Raw genomic sequence first — 22,129 nt, forward strand, 5'->3', positions numbered from 1 at the left:
TAAAAATCCTTAACTAAAAAATTCTTAAAATAAAACTAAATGTTTTTTTTTCACTTGTGTTAAAAATCTGAAATCAAAAATTCTTAAAATAAAAATAAATATTTTTTTCATTTACGTTAAAAATTCTTAACTAATGAGTTCTTAAAATTAATCTAAATATTTTCTTCATTAATGTTAAAAATTCGTAACAAAAAAATTATAAAAATGAAACTAAATATTTTCTTCATTTATGCTAAAAACTCGTACGTAATTAAATGCGCCTGTAAAATCATAGAAAAATGTAACTCAATTCCTTCCAGTCTACTTCCCCTTAAAACCGGCTCTCACACAAACATCTCTCTCGCAGTCGTTTGCTTTCAAAAGCTTGCTCGGCAAATCGAGTTCAACTACCAAAGGCACTCACATGAATTGCTGCTTTTGCGCGCCTCAAAGTACATAGCAGCCTTTCACTCAGCCATATATTAAGGCGCATTTCAAATGCGTATTTATTCGTGCACAAAATGTATGTAGCGCATGTGTATATAGTCTCGTGCATGTGTGCATGTACATACCTATGTAGGTGTGTGCATGTATAGGTATGAATATCCGACTGTTGTACTACTTTAATATAATCTATGTACGTCTTGGGCAACAATTTCATGCTTCTTTCTTTTGTGCCGAGTACTATATTTTCCTATTTTAGATGCTGTGATAAATTCAGCTGCCAATGAGGTAATTTTCGCATGGTCGCGTTAGGTGTCCTCCACAACCACCCACTTAAAATTCCAGCACACAGCTACAAATATGCCGCAGGCACTTTGCAAAAATTATTAGGAAACTCATTTTAAGTGTGCAAGGGGCAAGAACGTGAGTGGTAAGCAGAGTATACATCAAGTAAGTAAGTAAGTAAGTAAGTAAGTAAGTATAGTATAAGTAGTACTTCTGGTGAGATTTTTTAGTAACGGCATGGTGTTTTAAAGAAAGGGGGCATTGTAACTGTGTGGCTAATTAAAGGTATGCTTTTGATAATGAATGGCTGGCTGCTGGCTGGAGTGGGTTTTTATTACTTTACTTTTGCTTCACTTTAAGCTGTATACTTTTTTGTTTAGCATAATATTTTAATTGCTATTTGGAAGTGTTTGTGTCTTTAGAATTGACAGCAAAATAACAAAACTAATTGACATAAGTCGAAGATTTTGGAGGTGATAGTAAGTTTGGTACTTGTACGAGTGCACACAAAATTCTACAGAACTGAAACGAATACAAAAGACGAGCCATGATAATAACTTTATAATGAGTGTTATTTTATTTAAATGAGAAGACTTTTGACCTTACGCTTTAATGGCACTCGAGTAGAAAAGTTGGGTAATTGTAGTTGTTTTAAAGAATTCGAATGCTTTTGGTTGTTGGAGCAGCATAAATATTCGCCTTTGAGGAATAGAGCCGGAATGCCAGTCCTTGGCGGGATTCAAATTCCACTTGCTCTGTGAACGCAGACACAAGATTTGTGTGAGCATCAATCTTTTTTTTTTATTATGTAGAATAAATTATAAATACACTTCGTGTGCTTGGAGAGTTCCGGCGGTTTGCCGCTTGACGCTTACCATTAAATTTATGTACTTCGCATTCTTTCCTCAGTAAAATTAAAACAACAAAGACAATTTATAACACGCCCATATTTCAAGCTTTTATCAAATATTGATTTATTTAAGGTTTAGAAAAATGCATACACACACATGCATATGCATATAATTGCATATGGATGTGTGCATATAAAAAGCTTTGCTACGCCCTAACTTTGAGCTTTATTTTTAGGAAAAGCTTTCTGAAGAAGTTTTCCAAAGCTTTACAAAGCTGCTGCTTGCCAAAGTAGAAAACTAGTAAAGTTTTGATATCAACAAAACTTTGGTAAGTTCAGCACGACTTGCAATAATTAAGTTATAACCAAAATATGAAGAGGAAATTGAGGAATAAAATATTTATCAAATTATTTTTTAAATTTTTTTATTCATCTATACACCTTTAGATGACATTTTTAAGAAGAACTGCACTACTATAAAAACTATATCTGTGCACATATTGCTTAGAGAAAAGAAATCCATTATTTGTGCGTACAACTTTCGCGCAAATGACTTAGAACTGTTTTATGGTCCATCTTTAGCTCCTGGGCGATGCTACGACTACTAACATGCCGCTCAACTTCGATTATTTCTGTGATTTTATCGACATTTTCGACATTCTTTAGCATTAAAAATGCCTGAACGGAATCGCTGAAGCCAAAATTGCACGTAATTAGTTGTTACAGTAACGGCACCATAATCCCCATTCATAATTTCAGCGGCCTGACTTCCATTTTCACCTTTAACAAAACAAAAATGGAAATGTACAGAACTTACTCTCCGTTGACTTTCTTCCTTTATCAGCACCTTGTATCTCACAAATGAATGGAAACAAAAACAGCAAACGAAGAAACGGGCAGAAACTCTAAAATGTTTTATCGATACTTTACGAGACATCGGCCACTATAGCCATCGACCGAGTAAAAAATGGATTTCTTTTTCACCAAACTAATACTATCGATCCTAGACACTCTTCTTATATTTTTTCATAAATTAATTATGTACAGGGTGCAGCAACCGAAGTGTAACCAACTTCAGACCGCTCGCGTAGCTAATGCATGGACACCAGCTGTCTGTTAGTTGGCTAAATGACAGTCCAGAGTATTGTTTACAAGCGCGCGTAAGCATTTTGCCGAGAGTAAACTCGAAAAAAGAAAATCAGCATTATATTTGGGTGGAAAATCACAACCAGCGATTGTTCGTGAGCTCGATTACCTTAAAGTAAATAAAGTTTTTGTTTATCGCACCATTACTCGGTACAAAGATACTGGTAGCATCGCAAATCGTCATGGAGGTGGTCATCAAAATACTGCAAAGCCACGTGAAATGGTTGAAAAAGTGAAGAATCAACTTGAGCGAAATCCCCGACGAAGTGCCAATCAAACGGCGAAAGAACTGAAAATATCTGACCGTAGCATGCGCCGCATACCGAAAAATTATCTCAAAGTCAAGCCTTACAAGATCCAAAGGGCGAATGATCTCACACCAAAGCAGCAACAAATCAGACATGAGAGTCGGAAGAGTTGCTTCGCTTGGCCGAAAACGATCAATTTCCGAACAGTGCGTTTTCTGTCGAGAAAATGTTTCAAATTGAGCGATTTGTGAAATTCTAAAACTACAGGGTTTATTTGACCTACCGTTCATACGAGAATTTGAGTCATAGATTGGCCGCCAGGAGGCAGCACCCGCCACAGGTAATGGTTTGGGGAGCTTTAACCGCAGATGGGCACTGTCCAGTCGTTTTCATCGAGCCTGTGGTCAAGGTAAATGCGAAATATTATCGGGAAAGTATTCTGGAGGTTGCTTTGAAGCCGTGAGTAGACAAACATTTCGGTGGCAGACCATGGACGTTTCAAGATGGACGTTTTCACAAACCTCGAGTGAACCAAGAATGGCTAAGAAACAACGTTCCGAGCTTCATAACGTCCACACAATGGATCTCAAGACGCGATTGGGGTATTCTCTTGAACCATTTTAGAGAGCAAGGTCCGAACTAAAAGTTTCACCAGTCTCGAGGCGCTGAAAAAATGCATTGTCCGCGAGTGAGCCAAAATACCTGCAAGTCACATTCGGGCAGCTCGCGATTCGTTTCTGGACCCTCTCAAGGCCATAGTCAAGGCAAAAGGTGGTCATATCGAGTAAAAGTAAATTGATTATTAATTTATTTATTATTTTCACACATTTTTTACTTTGTATTGAATAAAAGTAATTTCCCAAACTAAATTTATGGCCTGGACCTAGTTTTCCTTAACCTGCTTTATAACGCTACTTTAATAAAGATCACGTGATATAAAAAAGTTGTATTCACGCCTGACCATACTTGCTTAACTATTATATAATATTTACGTGTGGAACTGTTTGGCCTTTGCAACTAAATACCTTATGAAATCCAAATTGAATGTAGAATACAAATATAAGAAAACGTTATGGAAATATTTTCGCTCTAATTTGAGTGGCAGTCATTCGTCCTTTGAGAGATTTTCACTTTCTTTCGTTGTAAATTAGAATTTATACTTTCGTTGTATTCAAAAGATAAAGCCAGCTAAATCTGGTATAAAATATCACAAAATAGCAGCTATAAAATTTTAACGAAAGGGTTTTCTTATATCGTAGGCAGTCGAAGGACAGTGCTTTCGTTAAATTTTTATAGAAGTTGTTTTAGTTCTAATTTATTATATCGTATACAACCTTTATTGGATATTTCAGAGAAGATATTTGGCTGAGGTTCTCCTCCCATTCGGGGTGTGCGTCTTGACGTGGTTCCAGAAAAAGCGGTACCTACAGCCGACACCTAACGGTAGATGGATTTTATGAGGAGCTTTTTTGTGGCAGAAAAATAATCGAAGGTTTTGCTATTGTATTCGAGCAGCGACGCTATTAGAAAAAGTGTTTCTATCATTTTGATGATTCATGTCCAGAGGCTCGAAACTGGACACATCCGAATGGTAGTTACTCACTAAGGATAGATTAATTTGATGTATTAAAGTTAAAGTTTTCTTACTGGCTCACTTCCGTTATTGCCCTTGTATTTACATTTACATTTTACTAATTGAAATTACATTTAAAAATTTACATTCAATTTATAGAATTATTAAATAATAATTAATAAATGTAAGAAATACCGAAACCTTTTCCTGGTTTCCTGGTTTCAATCTGAAATGATTTATAGTCAAAACTTCCCGCAAAAATGTATTATATAGACTCAAAAAGCTTTGGTTTTTTATGAGTGAACAACCAAAGAACATCTAAAAACTTCCCATTTGAAGTAGAATGTTAACAGAATGAGAAGGCGCAAATGACATTAACATTATCTGTTGGCTTTTAGCATGCTAAATGTTGCTCATGAGTTTTAGATTCTCTGGTTTTAGTGCAGAAGTTGCAGCTTTCCCATTTTAAATTTTTCCCACAATTACCTTACACCTTTAACCCATTAGAAGTTATATGAAAAGTACAAATATATTTTTCAATTAATCTTTATTTAATAATTAAAATTCTGACGAAGGAACAAAAAATCGGTATTTGAGTGCTTTCATAGGCTTTACTTTTGAGGTGCCCACAGAAAAAAATCCAAACGGGTAAGATCGGGGGACCTCCGCTAATGAAGCGACTATAAGTTTTTTAGGGAAAAAATCACTCAGTATCGCCATGGTCACTTTGGCTGAGTGCGATGTGACGCCATCTTGCTGAAACCATGTGTGTGTATTACAGGAATGATTTGACCTCATTATTGGGAGAAAAAAATCGTTCAGCATGCGCCGATAAGATACAACGTCCACAAAAATTGCTGGCCCTCGACGATATTCAAGGTTTATTTTATTGTGTACTCTCTTCATTAATCGAATCAGCATTCTAAATGTTGCAAAAATTATTTTTTGATTATAATAGTTTTTTATTGGGTATGCGAATAAATTTCAGTCCTTTCATGGCCAAAGTTACGAATTATTTAAACAATTAAATTATATATGATATTATGTGAAATATGTGCCATTGGAAGCTACAACATTACTCCACCTTTCAGGAGTCTTCCTCTGACGAAAAATTCGAGTTCTTTGGACTTATCCATTGATTCAACCAGTTTGCCATGATCTTGTAAGAAGTGAACCACTCTCCAATAAGGGCTGACTGCATTTATCGGAACAGATGTTAATCCGAAGGTACGATTCCCCAGACATTCGGCGCGTGAGGCAAGATTTCCCAATTCAGTCCCTCTATAAATATTTGTAGACCGGCCTGGCGTTGTCATGCAGCAAAATCAGTTTGTCATGTCTCGATTTAAACGCATTAGCTGTCAATATCTAACTCCTTAGACATATTAACAAGGGTTCGACATGCGTCAATGATTGTTGTAGTTGAGTATATTCGAATTATATATTTCGGTGTCCCTTCGCGATTTTTACCACTCGCGTCGAAATGGCCACTTTGGAAGCGTCGAAACTACTCTTTACAAGTTGTATTTGATGGGGCGCGATTACCGTAAATATACAATCAATATACGACACGTTTCAGTTGCAATTTTATTTAGAAGGTAATAATGAAGCATGACTTGCCGCAAATGCTTTTTTTTCGGATTAGCGTAGACATTTTTGACGTCAGATAAAAAAAGGATATTTACGCTTCAAACGAATGTCAACTACTATGATCGATACCTAACATATACACCTTCAAATCGCCAGTATATTACTAAAGCGAGCACAAAAATAGTATCAGCAGGGACACCTCTTTTACGAGGGCGGAAACTTATTCCCATACCCAATATTTAAAAGGCTACTTTACAACGCTTATTTATGATAAACCTGTGTGAAATAAGGTGGGAGTTGCCGTCATAAGTATGCCATTATTATTGAGTAACAATCTCCTCTCACCAACAAATTTATTGGTTTCCTTAAACCTTCGACAAGTCAGTACTACTCGCTTCCTATAAAAATCGTCAGCATCAAAACAGTGGCAGGTGTGAGCAAAAAACATTTTTTCTACCTCAGCAGTCACTTAAATATATTACATTTTTCCCAGCTCATTGGCAGGGATATAAATATAAATGAGCGGATTATGATAAAATTGCGCTTTGGAGCAAATCTTTTATTTTTAAAGAAGCGACTGAACCCTACAAAGCACTTTTAATTATATTAAGCTCATTAAAATATTTTTATCAAAACTGTCTTCGTCATACTTAAGAACTTTCTTCAGTGGTTTGTTTCGAAAAACTCAACCCTGGTGTATATGTCCTTTGTTACGTCGAACCTTTTACTCCAACTTCCAAACGGCCAAAAGTGCCACTATCAGAAAAAGCAACTGCCGCCATTAAAGAAAATGTTTAATGCACTTTGCAAGCATTTCAAAGCTTTGAGTAGCACGTAAATGGAGTTTCAAACCTCGGGCGAGGTAAGCTTAAAGTTCAAAATATGAAGCAAAGTTTTGTGAATACAGTTATTTAGCAAAAGCATCCAGGATGCTAGGACACGCTAAATATGTAGGTGTCCACAAACATGCATATTTGCGCACTAGGGTTGTCCTTAAATGGAGGAAGATAATGTGAAGCGGATACCACTACAACAATACTACAAAAGTCGAGAATATCGCTATAAATGTTGGTCTTGATTGGCGACGGTTAAAGCATGACGCACAGCGGACATAGTGCAGATCCTTCTATGAAGGCTCAAAAGTCAAAACTAAATTTAAATAAAATTAATGAAATTTAAAATTTAATAATATACAATAATAAAACCAATTTTTTTTAGTTAAATTTCGGGACCACTGAAATTGGTATTATACAGGGTGAACGATATGAAGTGTTACCTATTCAAAACACTATAACTTTTTTGTGTGAAATTAGTTTTTATTGATTTCAAAGACAAAATTGTTCAAAAATGATTACAATTTAAACATATGTGTTTTCACTTTACCTCGATATGACCACCTTTTGCCTTGACTATAGCCTTCAAACGGTCAAAAAATGAGTTGCATACTGCACGAATGTGATCTTAAGGTATTCATTTTTTTCAACGCATCCATACTGGCACTTTTTTAGTCCTGACCTTGGTCTTCAAAATGGACCAGATGGAATAGTCCATCGGATTTGCGTCTGGCGAATTCTAAAGCCATTGTGTGGACGAAATGGAATGTGATACATGATTTTTTAACCATTCTTGGTTTACACGAGCTTTATGAGAGCCGAGTCCCGTTGGATCGTACGGTGTCTACGACCGAAATGTTTGCATGTCCACGGCTCCACAGCAGCTTCTAAAACATTTTCCTGATAATAATTTTTTTCATTAGAAAACACAATGTTAGGAAATTCGCCACGTTCGTGCAAGCGCAGCAACTCCTTTGCTCTTTCGCACCGAACTTATTTTTGCTGGGGTAAAAGATCGTGTGCTTTTTGGCACTTGTAAGCCTTGACCTTGAGCTCATTTTTCAATATGCGTCGAATGCTGTTTTGCGATATTTTCAGTTCTTTGGCCATTTTTCTTCCACTTCGACGTGGATTTCGTTCAAGTCGAGCCTTCACTTTCCGAACCATTTCTGGCGTTGTTGCGGTTTTTTTGGTCCACCTCCATGGCGTTTTGCATTGCTACCAGTATCATTGTAACGTTTTATAGTGCGACACACACATATTTTTTTCACTTTGAGGTGACTGAGCTCACGAACAACGGCTGGTTGTGATTTTCCCGCCAAATATAACGCAATCACACTATTACGTTTGAATTCCATCACAGAATAAAAAAAATTCAACAAAACTGAGACGCAAATGCTTTTGATAGCTTATGAACAATATATTGAACTGTCATTAGAACAATTTTGACGTTGATTTCATGAGCTGTTTTACAGATACAAGCAGTGTGAAGTTGGTAACACTTCATATCGTTCACCCTGTATATATAATTGGCGCGTACACCCTTTTTGAATGTTTGGCCGAGCTCCTCCTCATATTTGTGGTGTGCATCTTGATGTTGGTCCACAAATGAAGAGACCTACAGTTTCAAGCCGATTCCGAACGGCAGATATTTTTTATGAGAAGCCTTTTCATGGCAGAAATACACTCGGAGGTTTGCCATTACCTGCCGAGGGGCGACCGCTATTAGAAAAAAACTTTTTCTTCATTTTGGTATTTCCCCGAGATTAGAACCTACGTTCTCTATGAATTCCGAATCGTAGTCACGCCCCAACCCATTCGGCTACGGCGTCCGCATTGGTACTACTGTAGAAAATAATATCATACAAAAAATTGTCTGTAAACTGGGAAGTTAAGCGTTTTTTATACTTTTATAAACAAATTTCTTGAGGCTCCATAGAGGAATCTGTACTTTGACCTCTGTGCGATATGACTTAACCGTCGCTAATCGGGACTACAATTTACGTTTGATATCTTCGTCTGTAGTAGTATCGATTTTGTGTATTTGATTAAAAAAATTAACTGGAATTTTTTAGGTCTTCATAGAGTAATCTGAACTTTGACCACTGTGCCACATGCCTTACCAACCTCTAACCGGGATCAAAGTTTACAAGTAATAACTTTAATCGTGATATTACCGATTGAGAGGATGAAACTTGAAAAATCGTTCGTTTGATTTTTTAAGGGCCACCCTAATGCACATAAAATAGGTATAACTATATACATACATACATACATCACTAACGTTACCTAGTTACTTGGCTAATCGTTTGGCCGAGCTTTTACTATAATTTTAGATGTGTTTTTTCATTGTGTCCTGCAAATGAAGGGCCGTTCAATTTTATATCGCTTCCGAGTGACTGACTGCTTTTGTGAGAAATCTTCTACATTTCATTAACACAAAATTATTATACAAAACAGAAATATTGTTGGAATGAATTGTATTTTATAATAATCTGGTAGATTATTGCATGGCATTTATTTCATAATATGATATCCGTTGAGTTATCCCGTCATTCCAATGTTTGACTACTTCTTCCAATAAATCTGACTAATAAATCAAAAATGGAAGGCAAACGATGGTCACTTGGCTTCAGTACTTGCACGAGCTGACTTTTATAGGCACGTAAGCCAATATCCTTACGGAAAATCTTCCACGTAGTCCAAGCACAAAGACCATCAAGTTGAGAACGACAACGCATCGACATTTCGGCGTTTTCTTCAACACTTCGCTGTATGAACTTCGCGAGCAGTTTTTAAACGATTCATGATGACTTGTCAAACAAAAAAAAAATAAATATTTGGTGCGTGCATTTCTGTTAGGGTTTTGGCTGAGCTGCTCCTCCTATTTGTCGTATACGTCTTGATGTTGTTCCACAAATAGAGGGGCCTACAGTTTTAAGCCGACTCCGAACGGCAAAAGGTTTTTATCAGAAGCTTTTTCATGGCAGAAAAACACTCGGATGTTTGCCATTACCTGCCGACAGGCAACAGCATTTTGCTGTTTCATGCACGATTGGTAGTCGCACACCAACTAATTGAGCTGTGGCTTGCCTAACCCTACTGAACAGAAATGTCAACTCAGTTTGACATTCTCAGCTGTCAAACTATAGTTATCGATATCGATAGTTCTCATGCACCTAAAAAACCACCTATGAAGAAGTTTACTACTGCCTGCCTTCAAAACTTTTAACTGCTTTTAAAGAAACTTGTTCTATCAATTGATGGTTCGCATCCATGCGCATCGAAACCAATTCCAATCAAGAGGTAGACGCGAACTTTGAACAAGTTTGCTACTGTATATAAATTAGGTACATTCATATGCCCGGCCTAGTAGTCGATTTGTGGGGAGGCAAAAAAATCGCCCATTGCTCTGTGAAATTCATATTCTAAGGATCAAAATAAGAAACTTTGCCGAAGGAACCATACCTCTAAAACGAATTCTGATGTCCCCCAATTTGGGTCGAACTTTTTAGTTTCTTTTCTCATGTAAAGGCCAAAAATGGTGATATTTTGAAATGATTGTATGGGGAACCCCCCAGGGAAGTTCCAGGGGGTGTGCCACTGGCATGGGTGGATCGGCCGTCCAAAGTTAGTGGGGGTCGGTCATACATTTGGACTCGATTGGAGCACTCTAAATAGGTCAAAGTGGAATTTTTCGTTCGACCCAAATTGGGGGACATCAGAATTCGTTTTAGAGGTATGGTTCCTTCGGCAAAGTTTCTTATTTTGATCTCTAGAATACGATTTACACAGAGCAATGAGCGATTTTTAAATCGACCCGCCCTACTATATACGTATGTGTGTAAATATTTGAGCTCACAAAATGATGAGAGCGCAAAAGCTCACCCACCCATTCTCTTTGTTCATTTACCAAGCTTTCGTAGTAAAAGCTTGTGACATCCTTCGGGAGCAGTGTGAGCACATTGTCACTTTGACAGCGCGATGGCTGATGTACTCCAAGAGTTAACGAATACGAGAACACAGCAAACACCTATAGGCGGCAACCAACAAAAAAGCAGCTAAAGTCAAAAACAAAGCCAGAGAAAGTCGAAACTCATTGAAATCACTGCCACTACACATGCACACACACGCACACATACATACACTAAGCGCCTTTGTTAGCGCTGTGTTCTGAACTTTTACACGTTTATGAGGGCTAGCGACTGAGCGCTCAACAACGCACGCTGACAGTTGCACAAGTCGTGGCGTTGGTGTCGGTGTCATGCAGTGACGTGACGCATTCAAAGCGACAAGAGCCAAAGATAACGCCAACAGCAACAGTGACTTCGACGTTAACTGTGGCGGGGACTTTGAAGCTCTCTATTTTCCATTACTTTTCCGTGTTGTTGTGTGGTGCTATTTGTTTTTGCTTGACTTGCTTTGCCTTTGTCTTTTGACCATGTTCAAGTTGATTTGCGGTTAGTTGAGTTGCTTTGTGTTGGAAGTGAGTGTGACACAGTCATGACAGACGAACAAAGCAACAATGGTGGAAAAGGCGAGTGATTAAAAATTACTCCTACGCCGTCGGGTGAAAAGTTATTTTAATATATTCCACTGTGTAAATAAATATGTAACTAATATGTGAAGTGTTTGTAAAAAATTATTAGGAGTCGCGAAAAACGTGCATGCGGAGCTAGACTATAAAATTATGCAGTGAAAAATGACAGGCAGAGAAATTGATTAGCCTTAATTGATGGTACTTGGCGTACGCCTTGTTGTGTTACGCTGTCGTCTACGTGCTAGCGTGTGTTGTTGTGTTAGTGTACGGAAACGAAATTGCCAAAAGTTATGCGAAAATGACAAAAACTTTTGCAAATGGTTGATTAAAGGTTGTTTTCCTCAGACTTATGAATTTCTTAAGGCATACTTTACGGCGCTCAATTACACTGAACCACTAAGAAATCCTTGACCTAAACCAATGCCATCACTGAAACTTTCCTTAGTAGCAACAAAGCACAGCAGTAGCGAGCAGACAAGTTCATGTAACACAAGCGACAACAATAACAACAAGAGAAATGGCGAAACTACAATAACAAAAGCGGAAATAATAACTTCGAGTTAAGCACAAAGAAAACGAAAAACAAAACACCAATGTCTAAACTACAGTTACTCTACAAAATACGTCAATTTCCTACTAAAATTAACCTGCAGCTGGAGAAATTTCGCACATTTCCATGCAAATGGATGCGCGTCGCCGGCAGCGTTGCTTTGGTTGTGGAAAACTCGAGCCACACAGCGCTTACATAAAATATAATAATAAGAATTTAAGTGCAATACAGGCAACAAAAGACACCATCAAGCAGGCAACAACATTAGCTACAGCAACAACAGTGTGGTTAGTGTATTTTCCAAACACAAAAGCGTGCTCGAACCGCAATAGTGTACCAGCTGTGTGTGTAATAAGCTTAGCACATCGACGACAAGCAGTGAGCAAATCGGAGGAACGTACACATAAGTTGCCACAAACACAGTTGGCTTTTGCGACAGCAACCGGAAACTGTGGCCACAGCATTTGGATCAGGCTGCGACCCCACCTGAGAAGCATACGTTTCACTTTAAGGGTAATCTTCTATGTTGCTATTATTGTTGGTGTTGTGACAGCGGAATCAGCTTGTGTTGGCAGCTATAATCTAAAGGTGGTAGCCACAGCAGCAGCTGCAGCATCAGGAAAAACCATTTTACGAACTCAACCGCAGCTACCAACAGCCAATCCACCGCAACTTGTTGTTGCAAAATCCCATTTGCCACAACCGTTCACGCCGGCAACAATGGGCTCATGCTTCGGCCGTTGCGTAGCAAAGGATGCTCATGGTGGAGCCACCACAACATCCTGTTTGTGGTAAGTGACGCGCGTCTGTGCTTAATTAAAATCTAATTGCGATGCGAGGGCAACGCAATGCTGTTATAAAGCGCGTGCAATGTATGTATGTAAATTTGCGACCATAAACATACGCATACGTACACATACAGGGTGGCTTATATAGTGGATTCCTTTTCAAAATTAACAAAAATCGTTTTTTTTTTTCAGAATAGTATTGATTCAAAAAGTATTGAATGAAGCAGGCATTTCCATTCATTTCATTTCATTCATGTGGTAGTTTGTGCTGGCTTCGCATCCTGTTAACCCAGTTTTCACGGACTGACGGTTTCTGACTCTATCTCGCGAATGACTTGTTCAATATTCGCCTTAAGGGACTGAGTCGTTAATGGATTTTGCGCATAAAATCTGTTCTTTATGGCATCCCGCGAAAGCAATTTATCGGTAGCTTCTAGGTACTCAATTGGCATCGCCGAGACAGCTGGTAACGTGATTGCCGAACTTTGCGCGAGAAAGGCCGATTGTGACAAGGGATGCATGGAATGACGTGCCATCCTGCTGAAACCAAAGATCGTCTGAGTACATGTCTTCAACTTCTGGCCACAAGAAGCCGTTTATTAGGCATCTGTAGGGCTCACTCTTGACCGAAATGCATTTCCAGCAGAGTTTTCAAAGAAAAATGGAGCTAACACCACCGCTCCAAAATCCGCACAAACTGTGACTCTCTGAGGATGCAGTAGCTTGGCGATAATCACGTGCGAGTGTTCCAATCACCAGATGTTTTCCCTGTTAACATATCCGCCGAGATAAAAATACGCTTCATCAAAAATAAATACTAAGTTCCGCTTAAGCTGCACTTAGGACTCTATATTCTTTTGAAATTAACCCCCCTTTGGTCTAAAAGTGCATTCGTATTCAGCACTACTGGATCCCGAGTCATAAAGGTATTCATGGGAGCGAGAAAACTTCCTTCCTGGCGATGCAACAACACACAATTAACGAAGAGTTAATTACATAAAAAAATGTGGCATGACTGTGACACAGGTTGTCCATCATGTTGAAACTGAAAAAGTCGAACTAATGGCGTCAAATGGCAGCTCGGATTGACATCACGGAGACGACCGATTATGGCATGCTAAAACTGAAGATTGTCCAAGTCCATGACTTTATTTTCGAGCCACAAATATTGTTTGAGATGCCTCTGTAGCCCCGCTCGAAAACCCACATCAACTTGTCGCTCTCTGAGCATGCATTGGCTTCTCTGAATTTCGCGTGCGTGTCTTCCGATTGCCAGCTGCAGCAGTTTTGTTTGGTAACTTAGCCACTGAGATGGAAATGCGCTACGTAAGTAAAGAGAGAGAGGCTACATAACATTGACTTTGGAACTAAGTTTTTATTACCATATTAATATAAAGGGTTTTCCAATAGGAGGTGTTATTTTGATATTCAAAGGCAAATGCTATTTTTTAATATAAATGATCGGATGTTTATTTAATTATAACGAGGAAGGTGTGCCGTTAATAGTGGAAAATAACATCAGGCAAAGACCACCACGACCACGCTTACAGGACCATATCCTTTTCATGAAATTTTCCATAACCGAATAGCAAAGTGGCTGCCCTATGTCCTCGATAGCCTTACGAATTCCATTTTGACGTCTTGAATCGACCCTGGGATATTGGCGTAGACCTTCTCTTTCACGTGGCCCCAAAGAAAAAAAGTCACAAGGTGTTAAATCACAAGACCTCGATGGCCAATTGTGATCACCTATTCGAGAGATAACACGGTCCGGAAACTTTTACCGTAAAAGATCAATGGTTTCGTTACTTGTGTGGCACGTAGCGCCGTCTTGTTGCAAATAAACGTTGTCCAGATCAATACCATCCAATTTCGACCATAAAAAATCGTTAATCATCCCTCCTGGTAAACACCTACCACCTGTTATTGGCAAACCCTTTAGTTTCTAAAATATCTCAAGCGTAAAGCGTTTAATTTGGTTCCACGGTGATATGACACTGATTTTCTCTCAAAATTTCCTGCGAAAAGAGATGTCACTGTCAAAACAGCATTTAAAAAAATCTCTACATGGGCCACCCTGTGGACGCGTATGTTTGAAAATCCGCTCTGTAGGCGCCAAATTAGGAGGAAATTTAATTTTCTGCAATTTAGTAAAAGTATCGCTATAATGCGTGCACACTCTCGCACATAACCAGATACCTAGCACATACCCCGACATATGTATTACACATACACACGCACACACACCAAGTGAAAGCACTCAGAAACATTAAAAAGCAAATCTAACTATAGATGCATGTACTTGTATGTATGTATGAATGTAAATCTGCAGCATCCAGTCGACCTTTGTTCTCAGGGCCACTAGTAAGTAATACGACTGTTCACTACACCCCATAATTGCTTGATTTCTTTGCTATTACCTTCTGGCACGAGCAACTTTGTATGCTACTGCGTCTGCTCATCACTTTTCGATTTCGATTTCACCTACATACTCACTTAGATATATTATATCTCTATTTACTCGAGCGAAATTTATTTAACGCCTTCGCCTGCAGCATCAGCTTCTTATATAAACCTGCCAAGCTCTCCTTGAACATCCTTCGTCTAACCTTGCAGTATCACATTTCTGTTTCTACTCCTTAGAAAGTACACCCACATACTTACGTGCAAACGCCGGTGTCTGTATAATTCATTATGCTGCCTTTCAGCGCTACAACGCATTCTCACATCCTCGCTCATATCAATTTGTCTGCCTTCCTCATGAAATAAAAATTTACTCTGTTTTATAGATGGTTTCGCCCACTCCTCGGATCGCAAGTAATTAGGTTGTGGTAATTTGAAACGAATACAAAGGCGTCTCTTCAAATAGCTTTATTATAAATTGAACTTTTGCTCGAGCGGTTGAGTTTTCAAATCTTTCATTAAAGAGTTAAATTTTCGTTAGATTTTGCAAGATTGACGCGCGAATTTCATCGAATATTGTTAACGTCTAAGCTTTGGTCTTTTTGCTCCTAAAACCAGTATATAACGAACTTTTTTTTCAGAGGAGTAAACTTCAGCTTCAGATCGCCCCTCGCCAGGCAAACCTCCGAGTGTATATCTGCCATGGAAAGGCTCCTCATAAAAAACCATTAGCCGTTCGGAGTCGGCTTAAAACTGTAACTGTAACAACATCAAGGCGCACACGACAAATAGGAGGAGGAGCTTGGCCAAACACCTGAGAGAAGTGTACGCGCCAGTTATTTTTTTTTTTTAAGCTTCGGTGCGGAACTTTACTGGAGCTAAGCCTTCTTCCACCACAATACAGAATGTTTTATCTATACTTTGAATAACTTCGACAGTTTTTATTCGAGTTTCTAACTCTTCGAATATATTAGCTTACGTACGTACCGATTGGTGAGGTAGGAAGGATACATAAACACAATTGTTGAATCGTGCATGAACATCTAATGTCAATGTTCTTTTTCGGTGATGGCGAATGCAGTACGGCAACTATCAATGATGATCGGTATCGATATATGGTAACCGAGTTTTTGCAGCCATTGATCCTCTGCAGGAAACATTTTTTAAACTCATCCGTCGGAATCGCGTTCAATTCGGCTGTCACTGTTTCTTGGGTCGTGGCGACTGGCTCGTGTGCCACTCTGCACTCTCTTGCTTGCCCTCAGGATCGTACTCAAAGCACCAGGTTTCATCTCCTGTGATACAATTGTCTAAAGTAGTATCCAGTTCGTCACTTTCCAATACTTCACGACTCTTTTCCACACGCAATTGCTTTTGTTCATCAGTCAAAACCTTTGGAACGAATTTGGCACACACTTTGCAAATTTCAAGTTTTCCGATCCCGATTTCCCGCACATTGCAATAAGTTAAATTTAACTCTTCACTGATCTCATGTAGACTAGCACGACGGTTAATGTTCAAAAATTCACGAACCCGGTTCACATCTTCGTCTGTTTGCGTCGTCGAAGGCCTTCCAGATCGCTGTTCGTCTTCGACATCCTCCCGGCCTTCCTTGAACGACTTGTGCCACCGTTTTACCTGGGCACTGGACAGAGATTGGTCCCCGTAAGCTTCCTTGAGTAGCTCAATGGTTTCGGTACTCGTTTTGCTTAGTTCGTTCGATCGCTGCATTTTCGCCATTGCAAAATCCTAACACACTTTTAAAACAGCTTTCACGCGCGGAGCGATGTTGACTGCCCCGCTGTTGCCAGCCAACTGGGACCGGTTTCTAGAGGATGGGGAAGGTCCCACGATCATTTCCCCCAACCAGGCGATTCGGTTGATCGCTTGGCAGACGCTCCGCGCGGGAAGGCTCATTACTTTTCAATCAAACCCTGTAATGATGCGATAAATATGCAGATTTGATGAATCCACTGGTTTAATCAAATAGGATAGGGAACTTTTTGCATCTGTAATCAAAATGTCCAGTATAAACTATGGGCAGACACTTCCACTTAATCGTTCCAAATAACTACGTAGGCAAACCCCGCCATTAACGAAGAACACCTGCCAGCTATTGAATCGAACGGAGAAGTTTTCAGCTAACTTATAATCAAGTATACATCACAAGCAGATATGAGTTCTAACTAATAGCACTAAGAAATTCACAAAGCCTGTGCTCATAAGTTGAGATTAAAACAAAAAGCAGTTGTGCTCCTCTCCCAATGCATACACCCAAACACAGGCTGAGCCATTCGTCCCCCTTGACTGCTTGTGCCAAAATTCCATGAATCTCCATATAAATCAAAACTCACTAGCATCGCAAGATACCACATTTAATTGGGTCACTGGCTGTGAATGCTTTTAGCCAGCCGCAAGCCACAAGCCGCACGATACCACTAAATCACACCAATAAGCAGACACAATGAATTTTTTGGCAGACTGCGCTTGATAGTGAGCATATTTGCAACCGCTGCAACTTTGGCTTAACATAAATACATAAATAGCTTTATCTCTACACGAGCACACACCATCGCTGGCCCACAAAATACATCTTCAGCTGGATTCGAAAATGATGCAAAAACGTCTGAACGGGCGCAGATTTACTCAACTGCCAACAGTTGTGAGGAGCATAGCGGGGGTCGCATATACAAGTACATACTTAGTATTCTATGCTATGAGTAAATACTTGTAGGTTCAGTGGCCTAAAAGTATACTACAAGTACGCTAAGCAACATGTTTTGCCGCTGTAATGCAACAAGCGAAGGATGGAGGTGGTCGAGGAGGTGGGCGGTGTGTTCATTAACTGCTTTGTTTGGCAGCGTATGTTTAATGCTATCATTACAACCCTTTTTTGCAAATATTACAACATATTTTTTCACATACGAGTGTATATGTGTGTGTCTGAGTATGTGCTTGTGTGCATGTACGTACATGCCGGCGGCGATTTTTTATTTGTTTGCACCTCTTGAGCTTGAGTTATGGGTGCATAGCCGAACTGAAAGTGTTGTCTGCTTATAGGCGTCAACAGCGTGCAACAGATGAACAAGAAGCGGAACTCGTGTCGAATGCGAGCGACAAATGCCCGAGAGAGAATTTCATATACCGAATTATAAAATTTAAAACGAAGGTAAGTGTCTGAATTTTGATTTAAAAGTGCAATGAGCGAAATAAAAAATATTTTTAATAAAAGTTTACCAAAATTTATTGCATGTAATAGTAGTTTATAGCATTTTTAAAATTAAAAAAAAAATTTTACGAATATTTCTATACACGAGCATATCTTTCAACTCTAGCAAAAACGACCACAGTTTATCGATAAATTCTGGGAACAACAGGATATGCAGTATACAAAATTAGCTAACAGAAATGGAGCCGAGGGGTAAGAATGTATTTCATTTTCCCTTGCGTAGAATTAAAAAAAATGTCTCAAAAGTTGTAATATAACACGTAAATATTTTTTAAATATTTATCACAACTTTTATTCATTTTTCATCTATTATTTTTATTATTTATTATCAAGGGTGATCACTTTGGAGGTATCGGATTAAAACAACGAAAATTCAAATTGTTTGGGCAATCTTTATTATTTTTGAGTAGAAACATTTCTGATATTTATTTTTTAAAATCCCTTTTAAATCTTGGCCGCAACTGCGCCGTAACTCGACCATCCGTAAACACTAATTTTGAAGGACTCGCTGGAGGGCTTCGGTCGGTATCTCGTGACTAACTTTAGTAATGTTGCCTCAAACGAAGCTAATTTATCCAAAAAGCATTTCGACTTTGCATACCTCCACAAATAAAAAACCAAATGTGTGATTTCACACGGCTTGGTGGCCGATCCACTAGTCGAGGCGAGAGATAATTTGCTCACCGATAGGAAGATGCAATAGATCCATTGTTTCACGGGCTATATGGCAACTAGCGTCGGCTTGTTCAAACCAAGAGAGCTGTGGGCATCACGAACTGCAATTTCCGCTATCAAAAACTCGTTTATCATGGCGCGGGTTCGCCATTTACTGTTACATTGGCGCCAGCCTTGTCTTTGAAGAAATATGGGCTGATGGTTGCTCCAGCCCGTAGGCCGCATCAAACGGTTGTTTTCACTGGAGGTAATGACTGTTCTTGAATGGCTTCGGGTTGCTTTTCAGCCCAGATATGGCAATTTTGCTTGTTTACGTAGCCATTAAACAAAAATGGTCCTCATCCCTGGACAAGACTCAGGTCCCAAAATACGGATCTTCGGTAAGTTTTTCTAGAGCCCAACGACTGGAATTATGATGCTTTGGAAGTCAGCAAATCTTGGACTAGCTGTATTTTACATGCTTTCAAACCATCATCTTTGCGTAAAATCGCCCAGTTCGTGCCATAAGATAGGCCAAGAAGTTGAGATCGGCGCCGAATCGATTCTTTCGGGTCTTCGGGTAAACTCTCATTTATAGCTGCAATATTCTCCTCACTTCGGGCCGTACGTAGTGTAGTCGTGTAGTCCGAGTGTCATCCAATAATGAAAAAATTATTCTCAATTTTCCCGAATAAAGGCGTTCAGTAGGACGACGGTTATGTACACCACAACTTGGCCAGAGCACTTTTCACAGAGCATCGATTTCTGTAATCCACTTGTACGATTTGTAAACGTTGTTGGGACGTAAGTCTTTCCATGATGAAATGTCAGTGAATACTGAAAAAATTGCGTATTTCGTTTGACAGTAGTCACGAGGGATCTGTCGAACAAACGCTATTGAAAAAAGTACCTCCAATCTGATCACCCTTTATATTAATACCTTAAAGAAGTTTTGATAAAATAACTTAAGTGGACTTAGCACTTTTTCCAGACAGACACCAAATTGCTTGCTTTTCTTGATGTATTTAATCAATTAACCATTTAGAGCCGTAGCTTAAGTAATCGTCTTAAACAAATGTCAATAAAATAGAAAATTTCCCTCCGATAAAACAAAAATTATCGACCTCATATCCAAATCTCTTAAAGTCACTTATGATGTTTTATGAAACTAATAAACTAGCAAAAAAAAAAATTAAATAATTAAATTTTAACAAAATTTTTACATTCCCTGCCAGTCTCTCTGACATTCAGCTCCAGAATCTCGATGTACACAACTTACTTAGCAACACCATTTTGGCCAAGGAATCAGCGCTCAACTACTGCTTGTCCGAGGCGCAATACGCAGCGGCCAGCTCGCGTGCCAGTTCCTCGCTCGACCTCGAATGGGAACACGAATACGGTCACATGCGGCAGCTGTACCAGCAACCGCACAACACAAACCACAGCACACAGTCCCTGCTACTCACCACCCACAACGGCAGCAACAACAACCTGGCACAATACACCAATTGCAACACTACACCGGTTCATCAGCTGCATGCGCTCAACAATAACAACTCAAAGTGTAATGGCAAACGCGGCGCCACCTACGACAATCATCCGCTTCATGTGCACCTAAACGATTCCTGGCAATATCTGAGCCACGATGAGGAACAAATGAATTCACTGACTTCATACACACAATCACAGTCTCTGCCGCATGCGCCATTGAATGTCGCAGCAGCTTCGTTGGCGACGGCAAAAGCAACCGAACGCTCCGAATCGCGCATGCGCGTACGTCGTGGCCAACAGCCGCCTATCAACGAACGGCGTAATAGTTCCTTTACACGCACCTCACCGTCACACAATTCGTGGTCGCACATCTCGACACCTGAATCACTCGAATGGGATCAGGATGAAGAGCAGCAACGGCAGTTACGTGTTGAAGATGATAATTTGGATCATGAAACGCTGGAGCTGTTGCATCAGATTGAACAGCTGAAGAATCGTGTGCTAGATGAGACCGGCGATGGGCTCTTCGATGATGGCGTGATGGCTGCCGAAGTAGGGGATATGAGCGAGGGTTTACACTTTGTTGTGGGAGGACAAAGCTGTGCGGAGGATGGGCGGAAAGATATCAGTTGATTTACATTCCGATTGGCAGCGATGAGATGGGAAATTTAAAGAATGAGAGAAGGACGGGGGTGAAAAAATATCAATTATAGATTGGGATATACTGTATAATCAAGTGCCTAGACTAAAGTATCACTAAATACCAGAAATAATGTTTAATTACAGTTACTGTTAACGTTAAAGTTAGACTAGAAGTTATTACACAACGACATGGCAAAAGAGTAAGGGAAGAAAAGTCACAAGCAAAGTTGATTCCCTTAACGCATTTTACAGTGCAAATATTATAATTTTGAAGATCTTTAAGAACTTCACATATCAAGAAAAATTGAGTACTTGCAGCAAAACCCACACAATGAGATTACAGACTTTTTTAATTCTCCTCCCTTGTAAATGAGTGCATGGTTCTATTAGAGCCCTTGATCTGACAACAATTGTTTTGTTCATTGGCTCTCATCTTCAGACGAATTCAATAGCTCGAGATTTTCGACTTACAGAGGTGCAAGTGTGTTAGAATTTTTGTAAATCCAGTGATTTTTAAGATTTTTCTCTTCAAGTGTCATCTGAATGTATTGCAGCAAATGTAGAGCTCTATTCTTTTAGGCTACTTTAGCACGGCAGATACTTCTAGAGGAAGTCATTTCATGGCAATTATGCCCACGGATATTTCCTTTTGAACCCAGCGCATTCTAATCGTTTGTCACAAAGCGGCCACCTGGTGCAACCAGTCCATTATCTTGCGGAATGGGTTCTTCATTAACTTTCGAAGTGAAGGCATTCAGAAACACTTACCTGATCTTAGGTTACGTTAGGGTAGAAGCTGACGATTGCAATCGCGGGAGATGGCAACTAGGAATTCCTCTGTTATGAAAAGAAAGCTTAAAGGGCAGAGGATATATTGAAGTAAA

At 39.3% G+C, this 22,129-nt stretch overlaps 1 protein-coding gene across 1 annotated transcript; it reads left to right on the forward strand.

Annotated features, from left to right (window-relative positions):
- The first annotated feature begins 12,170 nt into the window (after positions 1–12,170).
- LOC128863416 (uncharacterized) lies at positions 12,171–21,641 on the forward strand. Its single transcript, XM_054102550.1, has 4 exons — positions 12,171–12,829; positions 18,290–18,398; positions 18,565–18,650; positions 20,348–21,641. The coding sequence occupies exons 1-4, from the start codon at positions 12,171–12,173 to the stop codon at positions 21,234–21,236; spliced, it is 1,743 nt and encodes a 580-aa protein (XP_053958525.1). The 3' UTR covers positions 21,237–21,641.
- The last annotated feature ends 488 nt before the right edge of the window (positions 21,642–22,129 follow it).

The sequence above is a fragment of the Anastrepha ludens genome, chromosome 5, assembly GCF_028408465.1.
Source record: "Anastrepha ludens isolate Willacy chromosome 5, idAnaLude1.1, whole genome shotgun sequence".
NCBI lineage: Eukaryota > Metazoa > Arthropoda > Insecta > Diptera > Tephritidae > Anastrepha > Anastrepha ludens.

Coding starts and splice junctions, on each gene's coding strand:
- LOC128863416 (XM_054102550.1), top strand. CDS start 12,171: ATGGATGCGCGTCGCCGGCAGCGTTGCTTTGGTTGTGGAAAACTCGAG. Junction 12,830..18,289: donor ACCACAACATCCTGTTTGTG/GTAAGTGACGCG, acceptor GTCTGCTTATAG/GCGTCAACAGCGTGCAACAG. Junction 18,651..20,347: donor AACAGAAATGGAGCCGAGGG/GTAAGAATGTAT, acceptor ATTCCCTGCCAG/TCTCTCTGACATTCAGCTCC.